This window comes from Knufia obscura, assembly GCF_036327395.1.
Source record: "Knufia obscura strain CCFEE 5817 isolate CBS 148926 chromosome Unknown scaffold_15, whole genome shotgun sequence".
Classification (NCBI taxonomy): Eukaryota; Fungi; Ascomycota; class Eurotiomycetes; order Chaetothyriales; family Trichomeriaceae; genus Knufia; species Knufia obscura.
In genome coordinates this window covers 359,370-382,317 of record NW_027042701.1, presented here as the reverse complement: position 1 = coordinate 382,317, position 22,948 = coordinate 359,370, and the positions used below count along the sequence as shown (strand labels likewise).

The 22,948-nt window shown below is 50.6% G+C and overlaps 9 protein-coding genes across 9 annotated transcripts; 6 read left to right on the top strand and 3 right to left on the bottom strand.

The window, feature by feature from the left end:
- Window positions 1-704: 704 nt before the first annotated feature.
- Window positions 705-3,484, bottom strand: PMZ80_009968 (uncharacterized protein; the record flags this gene model as incomplete). The annotated part of the gene is made up of 5 exons (XM_064878361.1): window positions 705-838; window positions 898-1,918; window positions 2,669-2,756; window positions 2,806-3,232; window positions 3,283-3,484. The coding sequence occupies 5 exons, from the start codon at window positions 3,482-3,484 to the stop codon at window positions 705-707; spliced, it is 1,872 nt and encodes a 623-aa protein (XP_064725929.1).
- A 1,291-nt stretch (window positions 3,485-4,775) lies between these two features.
- On the bottom strand, window positions 4,776-5,765 carry PMZ80_009967 (uncharacterized protein; the record flags this gene model as incomplete). The annotated part of the gene is made up of 1 exon (XM_064878360.1): window positions 4,776-5,765. The coding sequence occupies one exon, from the start codon at window positions 5,763-5,765 to the stop codon at window positions 4,776-4,778; it is 990 nt and encodes a 329-aa protein (XP_064725928.1).
- Window positions 5,766-6,901: 1,136 nt separating this feature from the next.
- On the top strand, window positions 6,902-8,664 carry PMZ80_009966 (uncharacterized protein; the record flags this gene model as incomplete). Its single annotated transcript, XM_064878359.1, has 5 exons — window positions 6,902-7,069; window positions 7,117-7,580; window positions 7,642-8,228; window positions 8,290-8,442; window positions 8,495-8,664. 5 exons carry the CDS (start codon window positions 6,902-6,904, stop codon window positions 8,662-8,664), a joined length of 1,542 nt encoding a protein of 513 aa, XP_064725927.1.
- Window positions 8,665-9,045: 381 nt separating this feature from the next.
- PMZ80_009965 (uncharacterized protein) lies at window positions 9,046-11,941 on the top strand (the record flags this gene model as incomplete). Its single annotated transcript, XM_064878358.1, has 2 exons — window positions 9,046-9,955; window positions 10,005-11,941. The coding sequence occupies 2 exons, from the start codon at window positions 9,046-9,048 to the stop codon at window positions 11,939-11,941; spliced, it is 2,847 nt and encodes a 948-aa protein (XP_064725926.1).
- Window positions 11,942-12,703: 762 nt separating this feature from the next.
- On the top strand, window positions 12,704-14,102 carry EPT1 (Phosphotransferase; the record flags this gene model as incomplete). The annotated part of the gene is made up of 4 exons (XM_064878357.1): window positions 12,704-12,843; window positions 12,896-12,905; window positions 12,961-13,165; window positions 13,216-14,102. The coding sequence occupies 4 exons, from the start codon at window positions 12,704-12,706 to the stop codon at window positions 14,100-14,102; spliced, it is 1,242 nt and encodes a 413-aa protein (XP_064725925.1).
- A 272-nt stretch (window positions 14,103-14,374) lies between these two features.
- PMZ80_009963 (uncharacterized protein) lies at window positions 14,375-15,093 on the top strand (the record flags this gene model as incomplete). Its single annotated transcript, XM_064878356.1, has 3 exons — window positions 14,375-14,435; window positions 14,482-14,674; window positions 14,739-15,093. The coding sequence occupies 3 exons, from the start codon at window positions 14,375-14,377 to the stop codon at window positions 15,091-15,093; spliced, it is 609 nt and encodes a 202-aa protein (XP_064725924.1).
- Window positions 15,094-18,101: 3,008 nt separating this feature from the next.
- Window positions 18,102-19,053, top strand: RHO3 (Rho GTPase; the record flags this gene model as incomplete). Its single annotated transcript, XM_064878355.1, has 4 exons — window positions 18,102-18,171; window positions 18,238-18,268; window positions 18,350-18,620; window positions 18,646-19,053. 4 exons carry the CDS (start codon window positions 18,102-18,104, stop codon window positions 19,051-19,053), a joined length of 780 nt encoding a protein of 259 aa, XP_064725923.1.
- Window positions 19,054-19,600: 547 nt separating this feature from the next.
- On the bottom strand, window positions 19,601-20,413 carry PMZ80_009961 (uncharacterized protein; the record flags this gene model as incomplete). The annotated part of the gene is made up of 1 exon (XM_064878354.1): window positions 19,601-20,413. The coding sequence occupies one exon, from the start codon at window positions 20,411-20,413 to the stop codon at window positions 19,601-19,603; it is 813 nt and encodes a 270-aa protein (XP_064725922.1).
- A 658-nt stretch (window positions 20,414-21,071) lies between these two features.
- PMZ80_009960 (uncharacterized protein) lies at window positions 21,072-22,242 on the top strand (the record flags this gene model as incomplete). Its single annotated transcript, XM_064878353.1, has 2 exons — window positions 21,072-21,708; window positions 21,758-22,242. 2 exons carry the CDS (start codon window positions 21,072-21,074, stop codon window positions 22,240-22,242), a joined length of 1,122 nt encoding a protein of 373 aa, XP_064725921.1.
- Window positions 22,243-22,948: the final 706 nt, after the last annotated feature.

Sequence of the window (22,948 nt, the reverse complement as noted above, 5' to 3'; positions counted from 1 at the left end):
TAGCTCCAGCAACACCTTGATCGTGACCACCTGATCTCAGTGTCGAGTAGAAGTTCATGTTTTTGTCGTCCTTCGAAGACATTTGCCTCTCCTTCAATTGCTATCTCCGGCCGTATTTTTCATTGGCACTTATTTGGCGAGGGTAGATTGTGCATGCTTTACCAGGTACGGATAGTGGATCAGTGAGTGAGTCGATTGCGCCTGCCTTGTGGAAGTCATTCGGTCGGTCAGCCGTGCCTGCCTTGTTGCAGATGACTGAGATGCCTGCTTCGTGTAAACACTCTGGTCGTGCCTTCCTCATTGCGAGACAGTGGTCGTAACTGCCTCGTCGTGTGGGATCGGTTGCACTTTCCTCGCGCGCGGTGACCGGTTGCAACTTCTCCGAGACCGGTCCTTGGTCGTGCCTTCTTTGGTGGTCTGAAGTGGTGGTGGTGCCTGCCTTGGGAATTGTTGGTGCTTGCCGTGGCTGAGCTTGCGATCACCATCCGGAGGTTCCCTGATACACCAGCGCCTTGGACACCGCTGACACAAGTAATTGTGACTCGAGTTTCTCGTGTACCGAGTGTCGCAAGAAGCAGTCACTTGGCTTAACAAGGTAGACGACTTATAGTACAACAGCGACAAATGAGGCTCTTGGATATGGATGTAATGTACGTGTGCGCAAATTCTCATGGTCTGAGAGACGTCACACCAACACAACTCGTTCAGCCAAGGATTCTCATGCCAGTATCTTGTCGTAGATCTCTGAAGTGATATTGCGTGCCTATATTCATTTCTCGAGGGTTTTCGTTGATGTTATCGGATGCATTCCTCAATGTTTCCCAGGTCGGGCGTTCCACTGTATCTCTTCAGTTCTTGTTCTCCATACTGTGTTTTTGTGGAGTATGGGTCACGTACCGTCCACGATGTCATCCTGGGTGATCTGGTCGATGTTGCCGACTTCGATCTTGAGACTGCGGGCTACTTCAATGGCCAAGGAGTCTGCGACGTTGCGTAGGGTGGGGTCTCCAAGAGGCTGCGTAGAGTGGCCTGTCTGTTGCGCTTCATCGTTCTGAATTTTCTGCTGCTCGCGGCTGAGCCAAGTGACGCTTTTGCCTTCGAGACCGCATGCGACTATGCGGCTAAAACCCCATGATAGATAGCCCGGCGCCGGGACTGTGCCTTCTTCTGGAGCGGTAGTGCTTGATAGCTCCTCAGGCTGCAACTGTGCTTCTTGCGTGTAGACATTATTCCTAGGCAAGGTGTACATCTGCTTCGAACCCGCAAAGCCCTGAATCGGAGCATCGAAAACATTCAAGCCGATGCCATGAGATGTGACGCCTCGAGACACTTGTACACCGATAGCGCAGATCTTGCGATTGGTGGGCGTCATCCCGGCCAGCAACTCTGTACTGTCCTTGGGACAAGCTGTGACTTCCGCCAATTCTTGGATGCTCTGACCAGCTCCCTCAGCTATCCAGACACCCGGGTCCTCTGTTGTTGTAACATTCGGAACGTTATGTCGCGCACAGGTGCGCATAACGGTATTCTCGAGCATGCGTATGTAGCACCGCGGCGTCAAATTGTGGGTCCGAAGGTTGCAGACAAGGTAGGCCGTAAGCTGCCCCGGAGCATGGTAGGTGAGGAGCCCACCTCGTGGTGAGGGATAGAAGGTTGCTAGACTGGTGCCGGTGCTTGCGCTGTTCTCTGCTTCTGAAGATCCTCCCGCCTCGACAACATTATTGCCCGTCAGAAAAGAGATCTGAGCTGAGCTCAATGGGTTCGCATTCAGGTGGCGACGGCCGACTGTATAGGTAGGATGTGTCTGGAAGGTAAGCAGTGTTGGTGGTGGTGCCACCGAATTCAAGGAGGCGTCTCTGCGCAGAGCTGCCTTGTCGGCGAAGTGCCGCTCTAGGAGAGCTTCCTGGAGGCGTAAGGACTGAACATATGGTATTGGCCGCGATAGATGGAGGTGATGAAGGCGCATGAAGAGTTCTCAACCCATTGGTGAGATGCTCATGAGAGACGAGTTGAAGCTGCATTTCACCTTCATGCGCGTCGATCATTTTCGAATCTGCCCGCTTATCGTTATCGGCATCTCTTGCCTCAGGCATCAGTAGACCGCCGCCATGAGCGTAGTGATGAGTCCACATAACCGTAAGGGCTCATGTGCTAAAGGTAGTCTATAAAATACGAAGAAGTCGACATATACCTAGTTTATGTATCACGAGCTATCCAAAAAAAAGTTGCACGTGAATTGTACAGCCCCGAGCAGGAGTCTGAAAGGTGTATTATTTCCTCAGCTGGAGTACTCTCCGCTTCACAAAACGACCATCAGAGCGCCTGATAGCATACCCAAACTCATCAAAGTAATTGGTAGCCACGGCATGTCAGAGCGAACAGTTCTACTTCCAGATGAAAATCCTTCACTATTGCTGCTGCTTCCCGTACTGACAGATCCGGAGCTCGCCCGCGTACCACTCGATGATCCAGCTGTCATTGTCTCGCAACTGGACGTGACGAACCCGTCCTCCATAGTTGAGGTCGACGAGCAAGAGCCGACGATAAGCGCCCCAGCAGTCGGCGTGACTGGAAGATAATTGTTGGCTTCCGACGGAGTCGTGTACTCTCTCGAGCAGGAGGAGAAATATGAAGATGCATCGTAAGATTCAGTACCAGCGAAGCTTACAGTAGTAGTTCGATCTACCGATGTAGACTCCCTAGTCGTAAAGGTCGATGGAGAGTAGGAGACCGTGTAGTAGTAGTAGAAGTAATACCTGGATCCGTGGTCAGCGCATCAACATGATGGCGGTAAGGTGGACTTACAGGTAGTACGTCGTAGACCAAGTCCTGTACGAGGAATAGTAGTCCGTCTCGGTATAGTCATAATCAGTCTGGGTGTAATCATAACCGGTGTACTCCGTCGTCGTAGCCACTGCTCTGGTCGTCGTCGCCGCAGCCCGGGTGGATGGTGTATATGTCACAGTCTGACTGCTGGAGAGGTAGACACTACAGCTGAGATCGGTGCAGCAGCCAATCTGGCCGGTTTCCAGGACCTTCACACACATAAATGGATCTGGGCAGTAGCCTCCATCACTGCAGCATTCGGCATCCAAGGGCGTGCAGCTCTGTTGTTGGCAGCAGCCGAATCCTGTATGGCAATAGCCGGTAGAACCACAACATATGCTCGCATCTGCCGGTGCGCATCCGCCCGGACAGCAGTTCTGCTCGGCATAACAGCAGTAACCACCAACTGGTCACATTGATTAGTATCATTTGGCGTGGTTCGGGAATGCTGCATACCGGGGCAGTATATGTTAGGTGAGTAGCAGGTTGACTGTCGCTCCAGTAATAGGTCGCGTGCGTCCAGCTGCTGAATAGCATACATGCTAAGATTCGTGAGAGATTCGCCAGATAGTGCTCCCGGTATCTGTCCGGCGTGCTCTATGACTGCCAGAGTAGCGCAGGCGCAGAATGCGGCGACCGAAAACAAGTATATTGACATGTTGCTTTTTGCTGTATTCAATAGGATCCAGGTAATGACAGCGCGAACGCGGCAACTATATCACCATCGAGGGGTCGGTGGCATCCCCTGGCCGGTGCATACCCTACCATCACCCTACCATGTTTGCCAGGATGCCTCGACTTGCTGCGCTGGCATGGCTGTACGTGCAAGCTTGTAGATGCTTTGGAGCTCATTTCCCTAATGCTGCAAATGAGGCCATGCGCAGTGGCTGCATTGACAATTGGCCAGGAACCAAACTCTAGATTGCAGTTGTTCTAGATAGCTGCATGATGCTCTGCCCAATTTAGCTTGGTAAGAAGATCTTTATGTGCCTGCAGCTTGGCAGTCAGCCACATCGAGGTATCAAGCGAGAAGGTGCCTTGGCTCCGCGAAACTTGAAACACTTTTCAAATCGTATCCGTATTCGAACGCTTCTTAGCCCCTGAAGTGGTCGGGCTGGGGCCAGCTTAGTTAACGTGTGGGTGCACAGGCGAATTGCTCCTGTCCGACGACTATAGTGATAGTACCGCGGGTCATTAGTGCACAACTGCCAAAATTAAAAATTAGCGTGGTTCGCACTTTACAGTGCTTCTGGAAATCGATATTAGCCTAGGGATCCCACTTTGTTGGTGGCTTCTTACTATAGCATTCGAAGCTTAAGGATCCTTCGTACCTCTTATAGACTGCCTTCTCTCTAGATTAAGTAGTGGAACGTACAGCGCATCGATTAAAAGTAAGAGTTAGAGGTAATACGTTTACGTATAGAGAGCACTAGCTAAAACGGCCTATTTACGTCGCCGTAGTACTCTGCGTCTAGCTTCGCTACAGTAGATTCACTTCGCTGTAGTAAGCGTATATTAATATCATTCTGTACCTTTTAGGAAGCTGGTAACTATGATGAAGAACCCCCAGTAGTAATGAAGAAGATAGTGGAAGCTGTAAAGCATTTACAGTGTGTGTCCCTCATCTGAGTGGAAGTGCAAACCACGCTAATTTTTGATTTGGCAGTTGTGCACTAATGACCCGCGGTAGACGACTATAGTGATAGTCGTAGCTTAGCCATCTATCGTAGTTTCACCCGTTGCGCGGTGTAGCCCAATATTGGGAAACCTCGTGCTATCGAGATAAGAAGCAAGGTACAGAGCGTGCATTCGGTTGCGTATTCCTGGACGCTCTGAAGTGATACCCGCTGCATCTACTGAGCAGTACGCAGAAATTGCATTCAGAGCAGGTGGGCAAGGTCGGTACCCAGACTGTCGAGCCTGAAGTGCATGCGCTCCAGTTATTCCGATCAATACCATCTTGGTACATAATCTGGCCATCTGCTCAGCTCAGCTTCATGCTTTCTCAAGGCCCTGCTGCCACTGCTGAAGTCGACGTCCGCGCTACTCAGTTTCTTGTGGTCGACTTCACCCTCAACCCACTCCGCTGCAAATTGCAATTCACTACTCCAGCTTTCCACTAGATCTCTTACAGAGACTGGTAGTATAACTTTCGACTGTCCTTGAAACCAAGCGGGCTGAGCGACAAAGGCGAGCATAATTCTGGGAATTGGGGTCAAATTCGGCATGCCTGCGTGCCACAGCCGCAAATCTCGTATAATGACACTCCCACGCTTCGTGCATGGCTGAATTGGTGGGCTATGCTTTCGTCTTTGCTCGAGAAATTCGGGTTTAATGTGCAATATTCGCTCGTTGCCCGGCAGAAGCTCGTGGCATTCAGGGGTGCTGACGTGATGAGTGCCAGGCCAGAACTCTGTTGACCCATTCTGAGGAGACGTGTCCACCAAGTTGATATTTACCACACACGCAAAGTTGTAGTAGACAGGATGATCGAACTCGCAATCAGAATGTACGGGCTGCCGACCGTCAGGCGAGGCCTGTAGAGCTGTATTGCCATTCGCGTAATGTACCATCGGTCTGGGCCCAAGCAGAGCAGCCAGAACTGCAGAAACGAATAAATTCGCCCAGATGTCCTTATACATGAGCTCCCTCGTCGGTGGCGGTGCTTGATCCATGTTTTTCGTGTGCTTGCCGAAGTTGAAATGGTGTTGAGGGTCACCTGCAATCTGTAATGCTTCTGGTGTAAGAATTGAGTTTAGATGATCGATATGGGCTGTGTCGATGACATCTTCGAGGATAACAATGCCATCCTTGTGTAGGAAAGACGTAGCTTCGGCGACGAATTCGAGGTTCGGACGACCTCCTTGCCGAGAAGCTTCAGATATTTTCACGGTATGGATTTCTTGGTCGTGATATGCGGTTGTCTCGATAGAGCCCATGTTGGCAAAGACCCGATCGAAGCAGCTTCCTATGTCAAAGACGGCGGGTGGTTGTGAAGCTTACGATACCCAGATCAGCCGTAATCGCTGAAGCGTGATGATGTCGGACCTTCAAGTGAAAACGATAGCCTTGATACTTGTGATCAAGTAAAGACGTTCTTCAAAAGTTGAGCTCAGGCTGTGACGGCTATCGCCAGCTGCTCCTACTACCATGCATGATTACCCAATGGTCACCGGAGCGCTCATCTGCGCACCCGCACTCTCCAGAGGCATCTCGAGGTGCATTCGACCTCGAAAGTTCATGACAGGAGCGGCTGCTACTTCTGCACGTCTATGCATGGAAATTGCGAAGAGCTTCTGCCCGAAAAGCAACTTCCTTGGCCACCGTAAGGGATACCTGGGAGTCGTGCGAAAGAGTCTGAGTTCAGGTTGCGTTGAGCTTCAGCGGCTCCACTGAGACTGTGGCTGAAGCTTGAGGTGCTTGGCGGTCTCCTGGAATTGCTTTGATACCATTTATCCTGGTCAGGCCGAAGGTTCGAACGTTCTTCCTTGCCTTCTTTGCTCAGCAACACATCGCACTTCTGCGTCGGGACACTATCTAATAGTGCTGTGTGTCCCAACGGCATGCGGCTGACAGGCCGTATCGTTACATTGGAGGTGGTGTCGCGTGAATCTGTTGACCCCGCTCAGGGTTCCAGATTTCTTAGTGCGGCCATTGATACGGATATCCTGTTTAGGACCGTCTGCGAGCATGACTACCGTGTCAGAGAGGTCGCCTCTACTTATGAGGGTCGAGCACGATGCGACGAACATAGTCAATCACGCCAGCGGTAAGCTTTGCTCCTCATTGTACAGGGCTCTGCCATCAAGGCACATCATGTCTATACCGTAAAGCTGGGTGGGTCAGCAAGCACGCGGTTTGCAAGGTCGACGCTACTGCATGCTATCACGAGAAGCGGTCGCCTCGGCACCTATCGTGCGGTGCTTATCTGCTAGAGAGATGCCGAACCTCCCTCACCGAGCTTGAGAAACTTGTCAACGGCTTCGCACTGAGCGCCCATCACCAGCGGCCATTGTGCTCTTTCCAACTCACATGGCTGACCATGACGACAACAGACTCCGTGATCAACACAAATATGGCCAAGGATGGGCTTGCTGTCGAAGCCGCGTCCATCGATGATCTTAATGCCGAAGCACGAGTTGCTGCTGAGAAGGAGCACAGCTTGACCTTCCTCGAGGGTGTTAAGGGCTATCCTACGGCTGTCGCATGGGCGCTCTTCTTCTCGCTAGGGGTCATCATGGCTGTATGAGCTCGTATCATCTGATGCGTATCTTGTGCTAACGTCCTCAGGCTTTTGACCCTCAGCTCATCGGTAATCTCTATGCCACCCCGGCATTCCAAAAAGACTTCGGCTACTTATACGAGGGCGAATACATCATTCCAGCATCGTGGCAAACAGGACTCAGCATGGGTAGTCCACTCGGCCAAGTCGTTGGAGCGTTCTTTGCATCCTATCCTATGGAGTGGTTTGGTCGCAAGAAGACCTTCGGCGCCTGTGTTATACTAACTACGGGATGTGTCTTCATCCAATTTTTTGCACGATCACTGTCTGTGCTGCTGGCCGGAGAACTGCTGGGTGGTCTTGTGCTTGGCTGCTATGTGGTCATTTCTCCCGCCTATGCGTCAGAAGTATGCCCGGTGGCCCTCCGAGGGATCCTGACGAGTTTCACTAATATCGCGTTTGTTGGTGGCCAATTGATAGCGAATGGTGTCATTGCGGGCACCTCAAAGTTGAACACACACTGGGCTTATAGGTAAGTATGGCAGTGCCTTCTCATAGTTCGATGTTGGTGCACACATACTCATCGATTACAGTCTGCCATTTGCGATGCAATGGGTTTGGCCAGTCATTATATTACCAACCCTATTCTTTGCACCGGAATCACCCTGGTGGCTGCAGCGCAAGGGTAAACTCGAAGAAGCCGAGAAGTCTTTAAGAAGGCTTGCATCGAAGCATGTCGACGTCAAACCAGCTCTTGCAATGATAATCGAGACTGATCGGTTGGAGCAGCAGCTTGAAACCGGTGTGACTTACATGGATTGCTTCAAGAAGATTAATTTAAGGCGGACTGAAATTGCGACCGGTGTCTATTGCATCCAAGTGCTGTCCGGTATCTACCTCGTCGGCTACGCAACCTATTTCTTCCAACTTGCTGGACTCCCAACCGAGGAGTCCTTCAATATGTCTGTGGGATTCCTGGCTCTTGGTTTTACGGGTACTTGCCTATCGTGGGTACTGCTCAATTATGTCGGTCGGCGGAGGATATACATCACTGGGCTAGGTATCCTTGCCACTCTGCAACTCATCATCGGAATTCTGGATTGTGCTCCGAACTATGAGAATCGACCTTCTGTCATCTGGGCCCAATCAGTATTGATGCTCATATGGAACTTCATCTACGGTCAGTGGTCTATGTTGCGCAAACGTATACACTCGTGCCGGAAGCTAACGAAGACTCACAGGCTGTTCGCTTGGACCTATCTGTTTTGTCATCCTTTGCGAAGTGTCCGCTACAAGAGTCAGGTCGAAGACGATAGGCGTCGCAACAGCTGCTCAGGCCACACTTGGAATTGCAATGACGGTGGCCATTCCCTATATGATTAATCCAGACCAAGGTAGGTCTCTATGCCCGCAAGCCCGACCTCAAGGACTAATTGTTGTTCTTAGCAAACTTGAGAGGCAAATTGGGATTCTTCTTCGGTGGCTTGGCAGCTATATGTTGGGTATGGGCGTATCTACGCGTGCCTGAGACCGGTGGCCGCACTTACGAAGAGCTTGATGTTATGTTTGAGAGGAATGTGAAGACGAAGGATTTCAAGCGGTATAGTGTTGCATAGAGAGGTACTACTTCAGGATGCTAGCCTTGGTAGGTATTTCAAAGATGTGGGAGATGCCATGGATGGACTTTCCATAGCTTCATCCCACTCACGCGCCTTACTTCACGTAGCACCTCTATAGACATCCTTGAAGCTATAATACTTCTATCAGCACGACATGCGGGTTGTTGTTTCATCGAAAGCATTGGACGACCACGTGCAGAAAGGAGATCGATCTAGGCACTAAGGCCGCCTAAACGCACCTTCTCATGCACGTCACAGTGCGCAGGCGCCCCGCGAAGACATGCCAACTTCCATCTGCAGCTCGAGCATCAAGATAAAGCACAGCGGCATTGGGCAGTCAGCAGCAAGTCATCAGCAAACAATGTTCGTATTGGTATGATGGCTCGTCTCTCGAATCCCCTCGCTTTCTCGAGAGGCCCGGTCACCATCATTGCCACAGCAGTGTACGCGGCATTGTTAGCTATCTTAATCGTGGTACAGGTCGCTCTCCCATCATCGCCTAAATCTCCAACTCCCATTCACGGTGTCAACCTCACAGAGGCATGGCTAGATCTGCAGCTCCTAACAGCAGAGTACCATCCCTACAATTCTCACAGAAATGATTTCGTTCATGACTGGTTGGCTCAGCGCATCAAGGATATCCTGAAGGACAACAATGCATCCTCTACAGCAGCGTATCTCTTCGACGACAAGGTCTCAAATCTGACTTCCTCTACCTCAGGAGTGACTTCGACGACAAGTGGAATCAGCGTCTACTTCGAGGGCACAAACATCATAACATACATCAGAGGGCAGGACGATGACAAGAAGGAGTGGTGGAAGGAAGAGGATGGCACACCTTCTGTGCGCCATGGTGTGCTGGTCAATGCACATTTCGACAGCGTATCAACCGGCTATGGTTCGACTGATGATGGCGTGGGCGTAGTCTCCATATTGCAGCTTGTCAGACACTTCACCGTTAAGGGCAACGAACCTCGACACGGCCTTGTGCTACTGCTTAATAACGGAGAAGAAGATTTTCTTAATGGAGCTCGAGCTTTTGGTCAGCATCCCATGTCGAAATTCGTCCACTCCTTCCTGAACCTCGAAGGAGCCGGCGCAGGAGGAAGAGCTGCCCTGTTCCGGAGTACCGATGAAGAAGTGACAAGAGCTTATGCAAAGAGTCCATATCCTTTCGGTACTGTCATCTCTGGCGACGCCTTTGAAAGAGGCCTAGTACGCAGCCAGACTGATTATGTTATCTTCAACGGTGCCTTTGGCTACCGTGGTCTCGACGTTGCCTTCATTGGTGAGTGCGCAAAGTACGACCACCAGACTTGCCAACTAATGCTCAATAGGACCCCGAAGTAGGTATCATACTAACCAAGATGAATCGCGGCACACTGGCAAGGAAGCTCTGTGGCACATGCTTTCAGCTGCTATCGCTACCACGCAACAGCTCACCAAGAAAGGCATTTCTCCCACCACCGACAGTCATCGTGCAATCTGGTTCGATGTTCTTGGTCGAGGGTTTGCGCTCATGCAGACCCATAATTTCTTTGCCCTCTCCGTCGCCTTACTCGTCGCGGGCCCCATTGTGCTCATCTTGACCTTGGCTGCTTTGATCAGGTCTGACAAGCTTTATTTGTTCTCCAACTCTAAGAGTGTGCATACTGCGGATGGTGACAGTCCTGTATCGCTCTACGGGTGGCGAGGCTGCTTCCGTTTTCCACTAATCATGATCTTTGCTGCAGCTGCGCCAGTCGCACTGGCATACTTGCTCTTCAAGGAGAATGAAGAAATTGTGCACAGTAGCCCTTGGCCCGTGTGGGCTATGATGATCTCGGCATTCCTCTTCGTTGCCTGGTTCTTCTCCCGCTTTGCAGACTATGTTCGGCCATCAGCATTGACCCGAGCATATGGTTTTGGCTGGATCTGCTTTGGGTGGTGGGTTATACTGATTGTGGCACTTGTTCATGAGGAGCAGTTTCATATCTCTGGTGGCTATTTCACTTTGTTCTTCTCAGCTTCTGCTTTCCTCACAACTTGGCTAAGCTACCTGGAATTGTTCTCTTTACCTACGAAGAAGAAGTATGCCACCGAGAAAGTACATGGCAGCGAAGAATCTGACGTGTCACGTCCTGCTTCAAGACCAGGCTCGTCGAGACTGGCGGAGGATGGCAACGCTAACGATGAAGATGAAGCTACAGAGCGCTCAAGTCTTCTGCGGACAGGTGGACGGTCTGCCTACAAGTCTCTCCCCCACGATGACGAAGACGGCACTACGAAGTCGGCCGTCAAGAAGAAGCTCATGGCCAAGCACGAAGAGCAGGAATGGAGTGCTTCGCTCTGGGACTGGATGTGGTTGTTGCAACTTGTTGTTATTGTTCCGATCAACGTCATCATACTTGGACAATTAGGCTTCTACCTCGTCGAGACTTTGCACCAGACCGGTCAAGACGGAAGCTCGGTCTTCCTTGTCTACATCGGCATTGCGGTTGTCACAATACTGATCTTCTCACCAATGGTACCTATGATCCACCGATTCAGCTGGCACATTCCGATTTTCCTCCTCCTGGTCCTTGGGGGCACGCTTACGTACAATCTGCTGGCATTTCCATTCTCATCACAGAACCGCCTGAAGCTTTATTTCAACCAGCAGATTGACCTTGAGCACGGTAACAACACCGTGTCTTTGCTTGGCTTACCGCCATTTGTGGCGACGGCCATCTCGAATATTCCAAGCGCGGCAGGCCAACAGGTCGAGTGCATGCCTGTAGAGAACAGGCAAAGGTGTGCATGGATTGGGCCTACGCCTCAGGTCGCTGGTAGCTCTGCTTACGTATACTCCAAGTCGCCATATCGCAGCTTGCTCAACTACAATGCCTCTATCACGAACGAGGCACGATCTACCTCAACCGCTCAATTTCGCATCTCTGGGAAGAACACCAAAGCATGTAAGCTTGTTTTCGATGCACCGATCTCAAGTTTCCATGTGCAAGGCCAATCACAGGAAGACAAGCGACTTCCACCTGTGCCCGAGCAAGGTAGTAAGGAAGTTCGACTGTGGTCTCGCACGTGGAACCGAACATGGACAGTCGATGTTACATGGGACTCGAAGACTCATGGCAGGAGCTTGTCAGGCAAGGCTTTCTGCTTGTGGAGCGATGTGAACCGAAAGGGTGTGATTCCCGCTTTCGATGAGGTCGCGCATTACGTACCCGCCTGGGTTGCTCTTACGAAGGCTGCAGACGGACTGGTCGAGGGTTACAAGACGTTCAACGTTACGCGCTGAGTGGACGCATATGACACACATGACCGACGTTCCCTATCACACATAATGCCCCTAACTTTCCATGGACGCGCCAAACGAGAACTACAGCCTCCTACATACGCCCTTAGAAACCTATGCTAGTCTCATTGTCTAGCCTGCATCGTGTGCGGGAAAAATCTGGAGAGGACCTCATCATTGCTGTACTTTGGGGGCCAGCGAACCTGTGAGTAAGCAGACTGCGCGCCGAAAGAATTCGAAGATGGTCAGCGGCCATTCTCAACCCTGTCACCTAGAGAACTACGCTATGTGGTACAAGCTTACCTAACGAGTAACAAGAAAAGGACGCATGCCGTAGCAGCTGCATGGGGGGATTCCAGCGGCGGTGTTGTGCTAAAGTGCAGCAGTGCACTGATGTGCTGACTTGGTGCAGGCGGTGGTCTCCTGGAAATCGCCTGGGACACTCAATAATCATTGTTACAGGATGCTCATCATGTGCGTGCGTGTTTCGTATAAGAGTAATATTTAGATTTAGTACAGTCCACTGGTAAGTACTCGTTACCTTAGTGCCTGAAAGACTAGGCAGTAATCCCGTCTGCTTCACATGTTTCTTCAGAACCGGAAATCTGGACGATGACGTTTTTGTTGACCTGCTTCAAGTCTCTGGAAGTCGAAAAATGCAAGAACGGGCACATCCCACCTCTCGTGCTTTCGTAAAAGAGTTGCTTGCAAAGTGCTTTGGGAACCGCAGACGCTCCTGAGAACTCGTTACCTTCTATCGACGCGATGGTTTATATCAGGCAAAGGCAGCTGCCTAAGCTGCACGAATACAAATATGCTGGAGTCGATCATTCCCTTCTGTCGAAATACGTCCTCAAGCCATTCTACACCAATGTCGCGATCAAGTGCTTTCCAATGTCCATGGCGTGAGTCCTGCCATGATCTGTGCTCGCGAAGCTGCTGACACGGTGTGAACAGACCCAATGCCGTACGTACTTGTGCCCCATCCCACGCTGTACACGGGCATCCTGACCCGGTCATAGATTACCCTCAGCGGATTCAGCTTCGTTATCATAAACTTCCTTACCCTCCTCTACTACAACCCGACTCTTGATCAGGACTGCCCGCCATGGGTTTATCTCTCCTGGTCGATCGGCCTCTTCCTCTACCAGACGTTCGATGCTGTGGATGGCTCGCAAGCAAGAAGAACAAAGCAGAGTGGTCCACTAGGAGAGCTTTTCGATCATGGTATGTTTCCGAATATGTCATCCAAGAGTCGAGATGCTAAGACATAGCAGGCGTTGATGCATGCAACACAAGTCTCGAGGTGCTATTGTTCGCTGGTGCCATGAACTTGGGCCAGAGCTGGCATACAGTCCTTGTCCTCTTCGGCACCGTCTTCACATTCTACATCCAGACATGGGACGAGTATCATACCCATCAGCTGACCCTCGGAGTGGTCTCTGGACCAGTCGAAGGGGTTTTGACTTTGGTCGTCGTGTACTTCTTTACCTACCTTAAGGGCGGCGCGAGTTACTGGCAACAACCCATGCTACCATGTCTGGGTCTACCAAAAATGGGCCTCATTCCGGAAGGGCTCTATCAGCAATCTTGGGGTGAATGGTATATCTTCTATGGTGGACTAGTACTGGTTTACAACACTATCGCAAGTGCTCAGAATGTGATGAAAGCATGCCGAGAACGAGGAGAGGACCCTTACAAGCCGCTTCTGGGGCTGGCTCCAGTCGCCATAACGTGGACTCTGATTCCTACCTACCTGGCGCTGAACCCTGTCATCCTCAATCAACATCTTGTCCCGTTCATCTTATTTGCGGGTATAGTCAACGCATACAGTGTTGGTCAGATGATTGTGAGACATCTTGTAAAGGATAAGTTCCCTTACTGGAATGTCCTACTCATCCCTCTGACTCTTGCCGTTGGCGACAGTCTCGGAGATCGACTCGGTTTGTGGAGCAGCGCACTCGGGTATGACATCTATCAAGTATCGTTTACGTTCTTAATGCTCGGACTGGCCGTTGGCGTTTACGGCAGTTTCGTGCATGATGTTATCACCACTATCTGTGACTTCCTCGATATCTGGTGCTTGACAATCAAGCATCCGTACGTGGAAGGCAAACAAGACGAGAACGTGCATGCGGTGAGACACGACAGGAAGCAGCAATAGGCACTCAACAACGGGTGACATGGCAGTGTTTGCACGGAGATGCACGAGAGTGTGGAATGGAAAAGCAGCTGAAACGATGAGCAAGAGGTTGTTTCGAAGAGCCCTCTGTCACGATCTTCGCAGCCCTTTCGATGTTCAGTTTTGAGGTCCATATAAGTGAGGAGAATGGTAGCTGTCTCTTTCCTTTCTTGCATCGCATATCACTACTTTCAAGCGAGAAGAGCGAAACCTTGATTAGCAAAAGCGCCACTGTTCAAACCAGATTTATCATAATGGGCAAATTCACAGGCAAGTGTGTCCTTTCCAAGTTCCTGCCTTGCAAGAGAGAAAAGAGTCCGTCGCTCATTGGGGTTCATGCTCGAGCTAACGAGTCAAGCAGACGACGACGTTCCGCCTCCGCCTCCACCTCCCCCACCTCCGGCACCGCCTGCATATTCAGAGAAGCCATCGTATAACCATGCCAGCATGCAGTACTCTCAGCCAGCATACGGCATGTCAGCCACGCACATGCCCGCAGCTATGCCAGGCGTTCCCCATGAGGGCTTCCATACCTTTGCTATTCAAGGTTTCAGGTTAGTTCATGTGGCTCAGAGGCTACCACGATGCCCGTCAAGAAGTGGTGACTAACTATCACAGCGGCTTCGTCGGTTTCCCACAGACCCATAACCCGGCTGAGATCATGGGCCGCCTTGAGACCATGAACCAGGTCATGCACCAACGCCATCACTACGACCCTTCCAAGTTCAATGTTCCTTCGCCAGGACCAACTCCGTCCGAGACCGACAAGAAGCAGGACAGCGAGGTCAAGGAGAAGGAGGACAAGAAAACTAGTCCTGACCCTCCGGAAAATGATGGAAAACCGAAATGTGCGAGTCCTGAATGTGTGGGAGATCCTGAGGTGCGAAAAATCAAATCAGTACCATGGTGTAAGCACTGCCTGATCATCAACTTCGGCAATCGAGCTACTTATTGGTGGGACCAAGCAGCATAGGTTTATAGAGTACGACACTGTATGTGTGATTGGGGCGCTCATTGTCCATCCAAGAGTCATGCTTGATGAGCCGGTCTGCATGAAGGCTGTCTCGACTGAAAGCCGGGCCCGGAGGGTCGATATGGACAATGCTAATGCAATAATGGAAGTTTCATGAAATGTGCAATTTCACTTGAATCTATCGTCACAAACCCACGCGGCCACTTTACCTACGCGATAGATGGACGATTCGTGAAGTGTCATTTGACGGAGGTCCATCGAGAGATATCAGCTATACATGGTCGTTGTCGCTGTTCCTATATGGCGAAGGTTATCCTTTAGCGAAGTGTTCATGCTGGCCGGTTGTCTTCGTGTCGAAAGCATCTAGTGCTTTGTAAGAGTGATCGTGGCCAGAGACTGATGTTCTTACGGTGCGCAACATGAAAGCCTTTTGAGATTCCTTGAATGTTGTATCTTGTCCCTGACTGAAGGGCACTGACCGCCAGTGCACGCCATCGTTCTTAAGAAAGTCACGTTGATATTCGGCTTGTTCTACGGTAGGCCCCACGTACAGAGGCGCGGACGCCAAGCCAAGTCTAGCTTTAGCGCAACTCGAGTTTACTGCTGAACTTTTTTCTACGCCCGTTCCTTGAACTTGCAACAACTCACAGTCTAGCACATTTGTAGCGACATTGATGTTCCACGATACAGACTTCGTTCGCAATGCCTTGACGTCTCACTGAGACGTCTACATACCTGAATTGTTTGCCAGTAAGTTGAAACCCTACAGTCAAACCAGTTCTGTGATGAACAGTTACAATCCAACTCCAAGAGCAACTCTGCTCTCTGCGGAAATACCTTTCAACGCTTAATATTCCACTGAATACTTCTTCAGCGCTTCGCTTCCACAAGTCTCTACATCAACATCCGCTGACTCTTGCAGATAGTACTGTGATGGTTTCGTGCTCAACCAAACCTGCGCTGTTGGTCTTGACATGTTCATAAAGGTATGCAAACCACTAGTCTCACCTCCCTCTTCATGATGACACTGCGACACGCAAAGGCATTCCTCAAACCTAATACATAATGTCGAATCTGTCAACTACAAGTTTCAGCCTTGTCTGATTATTCTGAGCATTCCAAAACCTGCAATTGAACGTCTATCGAGATCGTTTGCTAACTCAAATTGCTTAGGTATGCTCACACTGTCCTATCAATCTCTCATCCCCTCCACGATCTACCATGATGAAGTCTTGAACGAACGGGCGGACAGATTGCGCATCTTGCAGAAGCGGTCTCGAAAAAGCAGGACGTACAAATCCTGTGAGGTTGTGGATGTTTGAATGCTTGTTGAGATTTCGTCACCTGATTACAACATTACCCTTCGACACTGGTATACACAGCAAGAAAAGGGTCAGCCGTGCTAACATACAATGGCAGGTAATAAATACACCCCTCCCATTGCCTCGGAACAACAGCATCCTCAAATGATGATACATTATTCACACTGTTTGAACCAAGTCTTGAACTTGGGTATGAACGTACTTACACTGAAAATTCTGATTTAATGAGGTATGTTGGTTCATTGTAGACAATAGGATATTTGGCTAACATTCTCACAGCCTGACAAGATGCAATCTACTACCATCTGCAAAACTCGTGTCTTTGCAAGACTTGTACTGACGAATGGGTGAGCAGGTAATCGTGTCGTTCGTGCTGTCGTGACCAATGCTGTACTTGGTAAGTCCTTCTTATACCCTATTCCGACACCTTCACCTGATGAACAACAAATATTTCGCTGTGTTCTTTCCGAATATATCATGTCGATTCAATATTTCACCTTGGAGAACTGATACCACAATGATCACAACGCTGCGCGCATCCATATTCGAAGCTCGTATGCTGACTGTCTACTATTAGTCGCTTCTCTCGTTGTGCTGAGTCAATCAGATTCTACACATCAGACTTGGTTTCGAAGATTTGAAATTCATTTCGGTGGATACATGGGGAATTACACAGCAGTTTGTCTCTTGACGTGGCTGCAGTGACAGTCCGAAACGCCATATTTTACGAACTGAATGTCTATCAAATACTACAAACGTGCTCATACTGTTCATTCCTATATTGCCAACGCCTGGCACGTCAGCTGCAATTGCTCAATTGCTAGGCTTACGCAATGCTATCTCATGTTCTTCGTCAGCTTCTCAGGCCTTCGCGCTCACATTGAACTGCTGCAATCATCTCTCTGACTTTGGACCTCGTGTCAAATCTTGTGTTAGCCCGTCGGACTGACCCCCATGTCCCTGTGCTAAAAATGAGTCTCACAACGCACAGGCATAGAGGGCCGAACCGTGCGAAACACGAAGAGGCATCGTATCGTATCCAGGCATTCGTTCTGTGGGCCCAAGGTGCGCCCAGCCACTGGCAGTGCCTGCAGCATCGCCATCTCCGCCTGTCCGCTTTGGAGATGCCGTGCCCATAGCGTCGAACTCACAGGGTTGCTGCGACTCAGATTGGCGGATATGTTCGTGCCATGTGAATTGATCCCATGGTTTGAACAATTTCTTGGTGGTGTATTTGGCGGTGATCTGGCTACGGTAATTACTAGCTAGCGAAAGTTGGATATCCGTTGACCATTGAACGATGAACGGAACGGGTTGGCCAAGCGTAAATCTACTCCGTACCTAAGGAGATCATCACTTACCTTACTGTGTTTGGGGCGGTGCGCGATCCAGCCGCATCATCGACCTTACCAGTTACTGTATGTTGCCTCGCTTGCGTCTACCGATATCTGGATCTTGTCACTACGGTACTTGGTACTGCATCGTTCGTTGGTACGGCTCTGTGCTTGAAGTATCGGTAGACCTCAGCCTAGATATCAGCGAATTATTATCGTTATTGTTACTTCCTCTCCGACACTGCGATTCTAACCGCTCGATACGACTACCTACTTGCCCGGCCGATCGCGCGCGACGGAGACCGATTACTGTCCGAACTGAATTGTATTGTTTTGAAGATAAGCCGCAACCATGCCCTTCTGCGGCGTAGGAGGAAAGACGACCCAGCGCAAGCTGGTGCTGCTTGGTGATGGCGCATGCGGTATGCGACGATCCTCCGCACCATACCATACTCAACAACAGCGATGCTGATAAGAGCTACGTACAGGCAAGACGAGTTTACTGAATGTCTTCACGAGGTCAGTGCCGCAGCTTATCCGGGGGCATACTCTCGAAAACACCTCCGGTCCAGAAGAGACAACGTGCTAACACACAAGCAGAGGCTTCTTCCCCACCGTCTACGAACCAACCGTCTTCGAAAACTACGTCCACGACATCTTCGTCGACGGCATACAGATGGAGCTTTCGCTCTGGGATACAGCCGGACAGGAAGAATTCGACAGGTTACGGAGTCTGTCGTATGATGATACGCAGGCTATTATGCTGTGTTTTAGTGTGCGCATACCCATACCACCTCCATATCCCCTGCCCTTCCCTCAGCTTGGCTTTCTCTCTCCTCCAGATTCGCCTACCTACCTTGAAGAAACACAGGTGCTGATACAGTGTATGTTCTTAGGTCGACAACCGCCCCTCCCTCGAAAACGTCTCGACGAAATGGCTCGCCGAAATAAACGAGCACTGTCCCGGCGTGAAGATCGTGTTGTGTGCGCTGAAGTGTGATTTGAGGGAGGAACATGAGAAGGAGGAGCCGGAGGGTCAGGCGCTGATTTCGTATGCGGAGGGGTTGGAGGCTGCGAAGAGGATTGGGGCGCTGAGATATCTTGGTGAGTTTGCGTATCTGAGATTTGGAGCGGAGGATGGCAATGGTGGGTGTGGTGAATCTGTGCTAACATTTGTGTGTACTGTAGAATGCTCGGCGATGAGGAATCGAGGTGTAAGTGAGGCGTTTACGGAGGCGGCGAGGGTGGCGTTGGCGGTTAAGCCGGCGAAAGCGAAGGAGGGGGGGAAGTGTGTTGTTATGTGAGTGACGGGTGGGCATTCGATTCGATGGGGAGCTTGCGCCGGGCAGGCTCCGCCCGGACGAGCAAAGTGGCCGTTGATCCCGCCGTATTCAAGCACAAATTCAGCAGTTTGCTTGTCCGGACGGAGGCAAGTTGGAGAGGATATCCCTTGGACGACCTACGAATACTTCCTCGGCACGATCGCGCAATGCCCTAAACATCGAACTCTACGGACACCCTTTTGTATTTAGCGACTTATTTGGATTTTTGTTGCTGGGAAAGCAGGCCACGAGCACCGTGGGTGGCACGGACCAGTGGTGAGGTAGGGACACGGGTCCATTTTGGTCATGGAGACGGTGGAGATACATATCTAGCGAGGCGTTGAGTTTTGGTTGTTCGACTGGCATTATTGTTAGCTTTACCGAAGCTCAAATTCCGCCATCTTTGTCGTACAGTAATTGTACAGATGTTCATGTCCAATGAAAGAGACTTTAAAAGCACCTCAGCAGATTTCTGCTTGCATCGCACTGCTTTCAGACGAATCGTAAATCATCCATTAGCCGGCGCTGATCATGAACTGATGGCACCATTAACTAACCCTTCTGTCCTCCCTCTACTATCGTCCACATTACCACCCGCTCCATCCCCATCAACAATCTGCCAATCCCTCACACCACCCTTGAAATCCGATATCCTCCCTGTCCGCACCGGCACAAGCACAACCCTCACATCATTCCCCTCAATATACCCACCCGCATCCCCATTCACGTTCTCCGACATCGGCTGCACCGCGCCCCCAAAGTACCCAGCCTCAGTACTCAGTTGTCCTTCAAACGTATTGTTCGCCAGATGCGCCTCCTTGCACCACTTCTCTTCGTCGCTTTTGGAGTCCAAAAACCTTGCCTCGCCCGATATCGTTGTGGAAATGGATGAGAGTGCGCTTGTATTCAGATTCAGTAGCAGGCTGGCCAGGGATGACCCGCGTGCTGCGGCTGGTGGACTCCCGCTTCTGTTCTCGCCTGTTGAGGTTGAGGTTGTGGCTGTGGGGGGACGGTGGGAGGACCAGTCGTGGACTAGGAGGCTGACTTTGGGATTATGCCGTAGGTTCTGGGTTTTGAGGGATTGTGTGTTTGTTGTCATGAGGATTACTGGGCCTGGGGTGCTGTTGCTCCATGAGTAGGAGGGGAGGAAGGTGTAGTTCATTAGGGAGACGTGGGGTGCTGGTGGATCTGAAGGTGTTATTGGTGGAGCGATGGTTGCGAGATGAAGGTAGCGGGCGTTCTTGAGGCATTGTGATACTTCTGGGGGGAGGGTCGTGCTGGTGGATTGGTTTGTTCCGCTGAGGGAGGGTTCGTAGTTTAGTGGGGGGTTGTTTTGAGACATGACGGCGGTGGGAAGCGTTGGCGATCCGATAGTGGATGAGAACAGCTTGTAGTCTTGGTAGTATCGCCCTCGTCGATGGTGTATGACCTCCTCGTCGAATAGTGATCACTCTGAGATTCTGATATCTTAGTTGCACATGCAAGGGCAATCACCTGCCTAGGACGTCAATCTTGAACGCTAAATCAACTGCTAGAGATGCGATTGCGGGGTGTCTGGAGTGCCCAGCCTTCGAATGGAGCCCTATGACATAGCTTCCCTCCGTAACTGGAGCTTGAGCACCTCGAACTTCTTTCGTCGGTGCAGCTTTCCCCTTCTTTCGCCCTCGGCGAGCACACCCTTGACGCTTATCACCGATCACACAGACCAACCACAATCCTTAGCCATTGTTACCAGTGCTTCGCCTACTACCTGCATAGTAGTACTGTAGGCGTGCAGCAACCTTGCAACACACACGACTGCCAATACCACTACGCCCACTGCCGGACTCCTCTATTCACTTGCTGCTGCTATCCTTCCAGTACACGAAAGCTCCGATCTCGAATAACACCTCACCTGTCACCGAACATTTCACCAGTCCGACACGAGTCCACCTGCTTTTGGGAGGCATTTGTTGGACATCGAGCTCGTCTTTGCTTTCCCCTCTCTCGCTACCGCAGATATGGCAACAACCGCGTTGAGAAGCAAGTTGCTTCGTCCTCTCCCTTCCACCTCAGTACGAGCCTTTACGTCCTCTACAACCTGTAGAGAGGTACCCTCAAGGTCTCCAGCCTTAGGCGATGTCACCCCAGACGGAGCCAGCGCTTTCGCAGCGAAACAGAAGCAATTCAGAGAAGATATGGCAGCTGCAAAGCGGAAGAAAGAACAAGCTGAAAGTCAGTTGCGCAAAGATTCATATTCCCACAGTGATTCCCTTCATGTAGAAAGCACCACGGTCCAAGACACACCACCGGCTGCCAACCCATTAGGCCTCGGGTCACTAAAAATTAATGATACAGGAGAACAAAGACAATCCGAATCAGACACCACCACCAAGAAAAGCGGCAAACTTTCGAATCTCATTTACGGCACCCCCGAAGGACGCCAGATGGATCAAGAAATGGAGCAGTCCTTCTCGCAGTTGCTTGCTCGCGGCAAATATGTACACTCAATTGTCTCCCATGATGTCAAGCCGGACAAGGTCGACGAATATGTGAAGACGGTGGGAGAGTGGTATCCCAAGGTCGCTGCCAACACGGATAATAAGGTTAACCTTGTTGGATCCTGGAGAACGGAAATTGGCGACTGCGACACCTTTGGTAGGTTCAACAGGTACATATCGCAAGACTCAAGCTAACATTTATCCAGTCCACATCTGGGAATATCAGCGATATCTCGGCTACCACCAATCGCTACACAACATTTCTCACCACCCTGAATTTCCTGACTTCGACCGACACCTCAAAACCCTGATTAACTCGAAGAAAGTTTCTATCATGCAAGAATTCTCCTTCTGGCCAACTACACCACCACGAAAACTGGGCGGCGTCTTCGAGCTTCGATCCTACACACTACATCCTGGTAACCTCCTCGAATGGGAAACACATTGGCGCAAAGGTCTCAAAGCGAGAAAAGAGGTCATGGAGGGGGTTGGTGCTTGGTTTGTTCAGATAGGAGACCTTAACACTGTGCATCATCTTTGGCAATTTGCGAACCTGGAAGAAAGACGATTGAACAGAGAGAAGTCTTGGAGTGTGGAGGGCTGGGCTGATACTGTGCACAAGACTGTGCCGCTGATACAGACGATGGAGAGTAAGATTATGGTGCCTATGCCGTGGAGTCCTGTGGGTTGAGAAGAGAGGGCGAAGAACAGAGACAAGAAGTCCCAGACATTATGCATGGTCGGCGAATGGCGAAGCATTGAGTGTGTTGCATTATACTCCCTGGAGCAGGCAATTTTCATTACGATGTTATCAATAAGAAGTGCCATTGAAGCAGATCTCTGCGAAAGCTCTTGCGATCCATTTTGAGACGGGCCAGATATCGAGCGCCGGATTTGGAGGACAGATACCGCTGAGTTGAAAGTTGAAGCAGCAGGTACGAGATGATCTCGTGCGGGAACGCTTTAGGCGTCCGTTCCTATTGTATCTTATCAAAGCTTGACTGTAGCAGACGTGCAGAAGGACCTTCATATGCTTGCTACTACTACCTTGACGACATGCGTAGTTGATTCATCTTGCCTGAGTGTCAATTGTTTCATGGCATCTGAGTCGACCAATAACTCGAATCACATGTCAGAGACGCCGCCAAGCCATCCTCGCTGCTGCCCGCGAAGCTCGGCTCATGTCAAGCACCGACGGATTTGAATCCCGAGTTGTGGTAATGAATGTCATTGAAAACGTAGCCTTGTTAGAACCAGACCAGACGTACAAACAGGAGGCCACACAGAACTGCTTGGGTCGGCATAAATAACACGACAAAGTGAGTAGGCTGGTGCACACTCGGGCAGTGCCATACTCTTGCGCTTCCATACGAAATCGATAATTTCTATCCCACTTT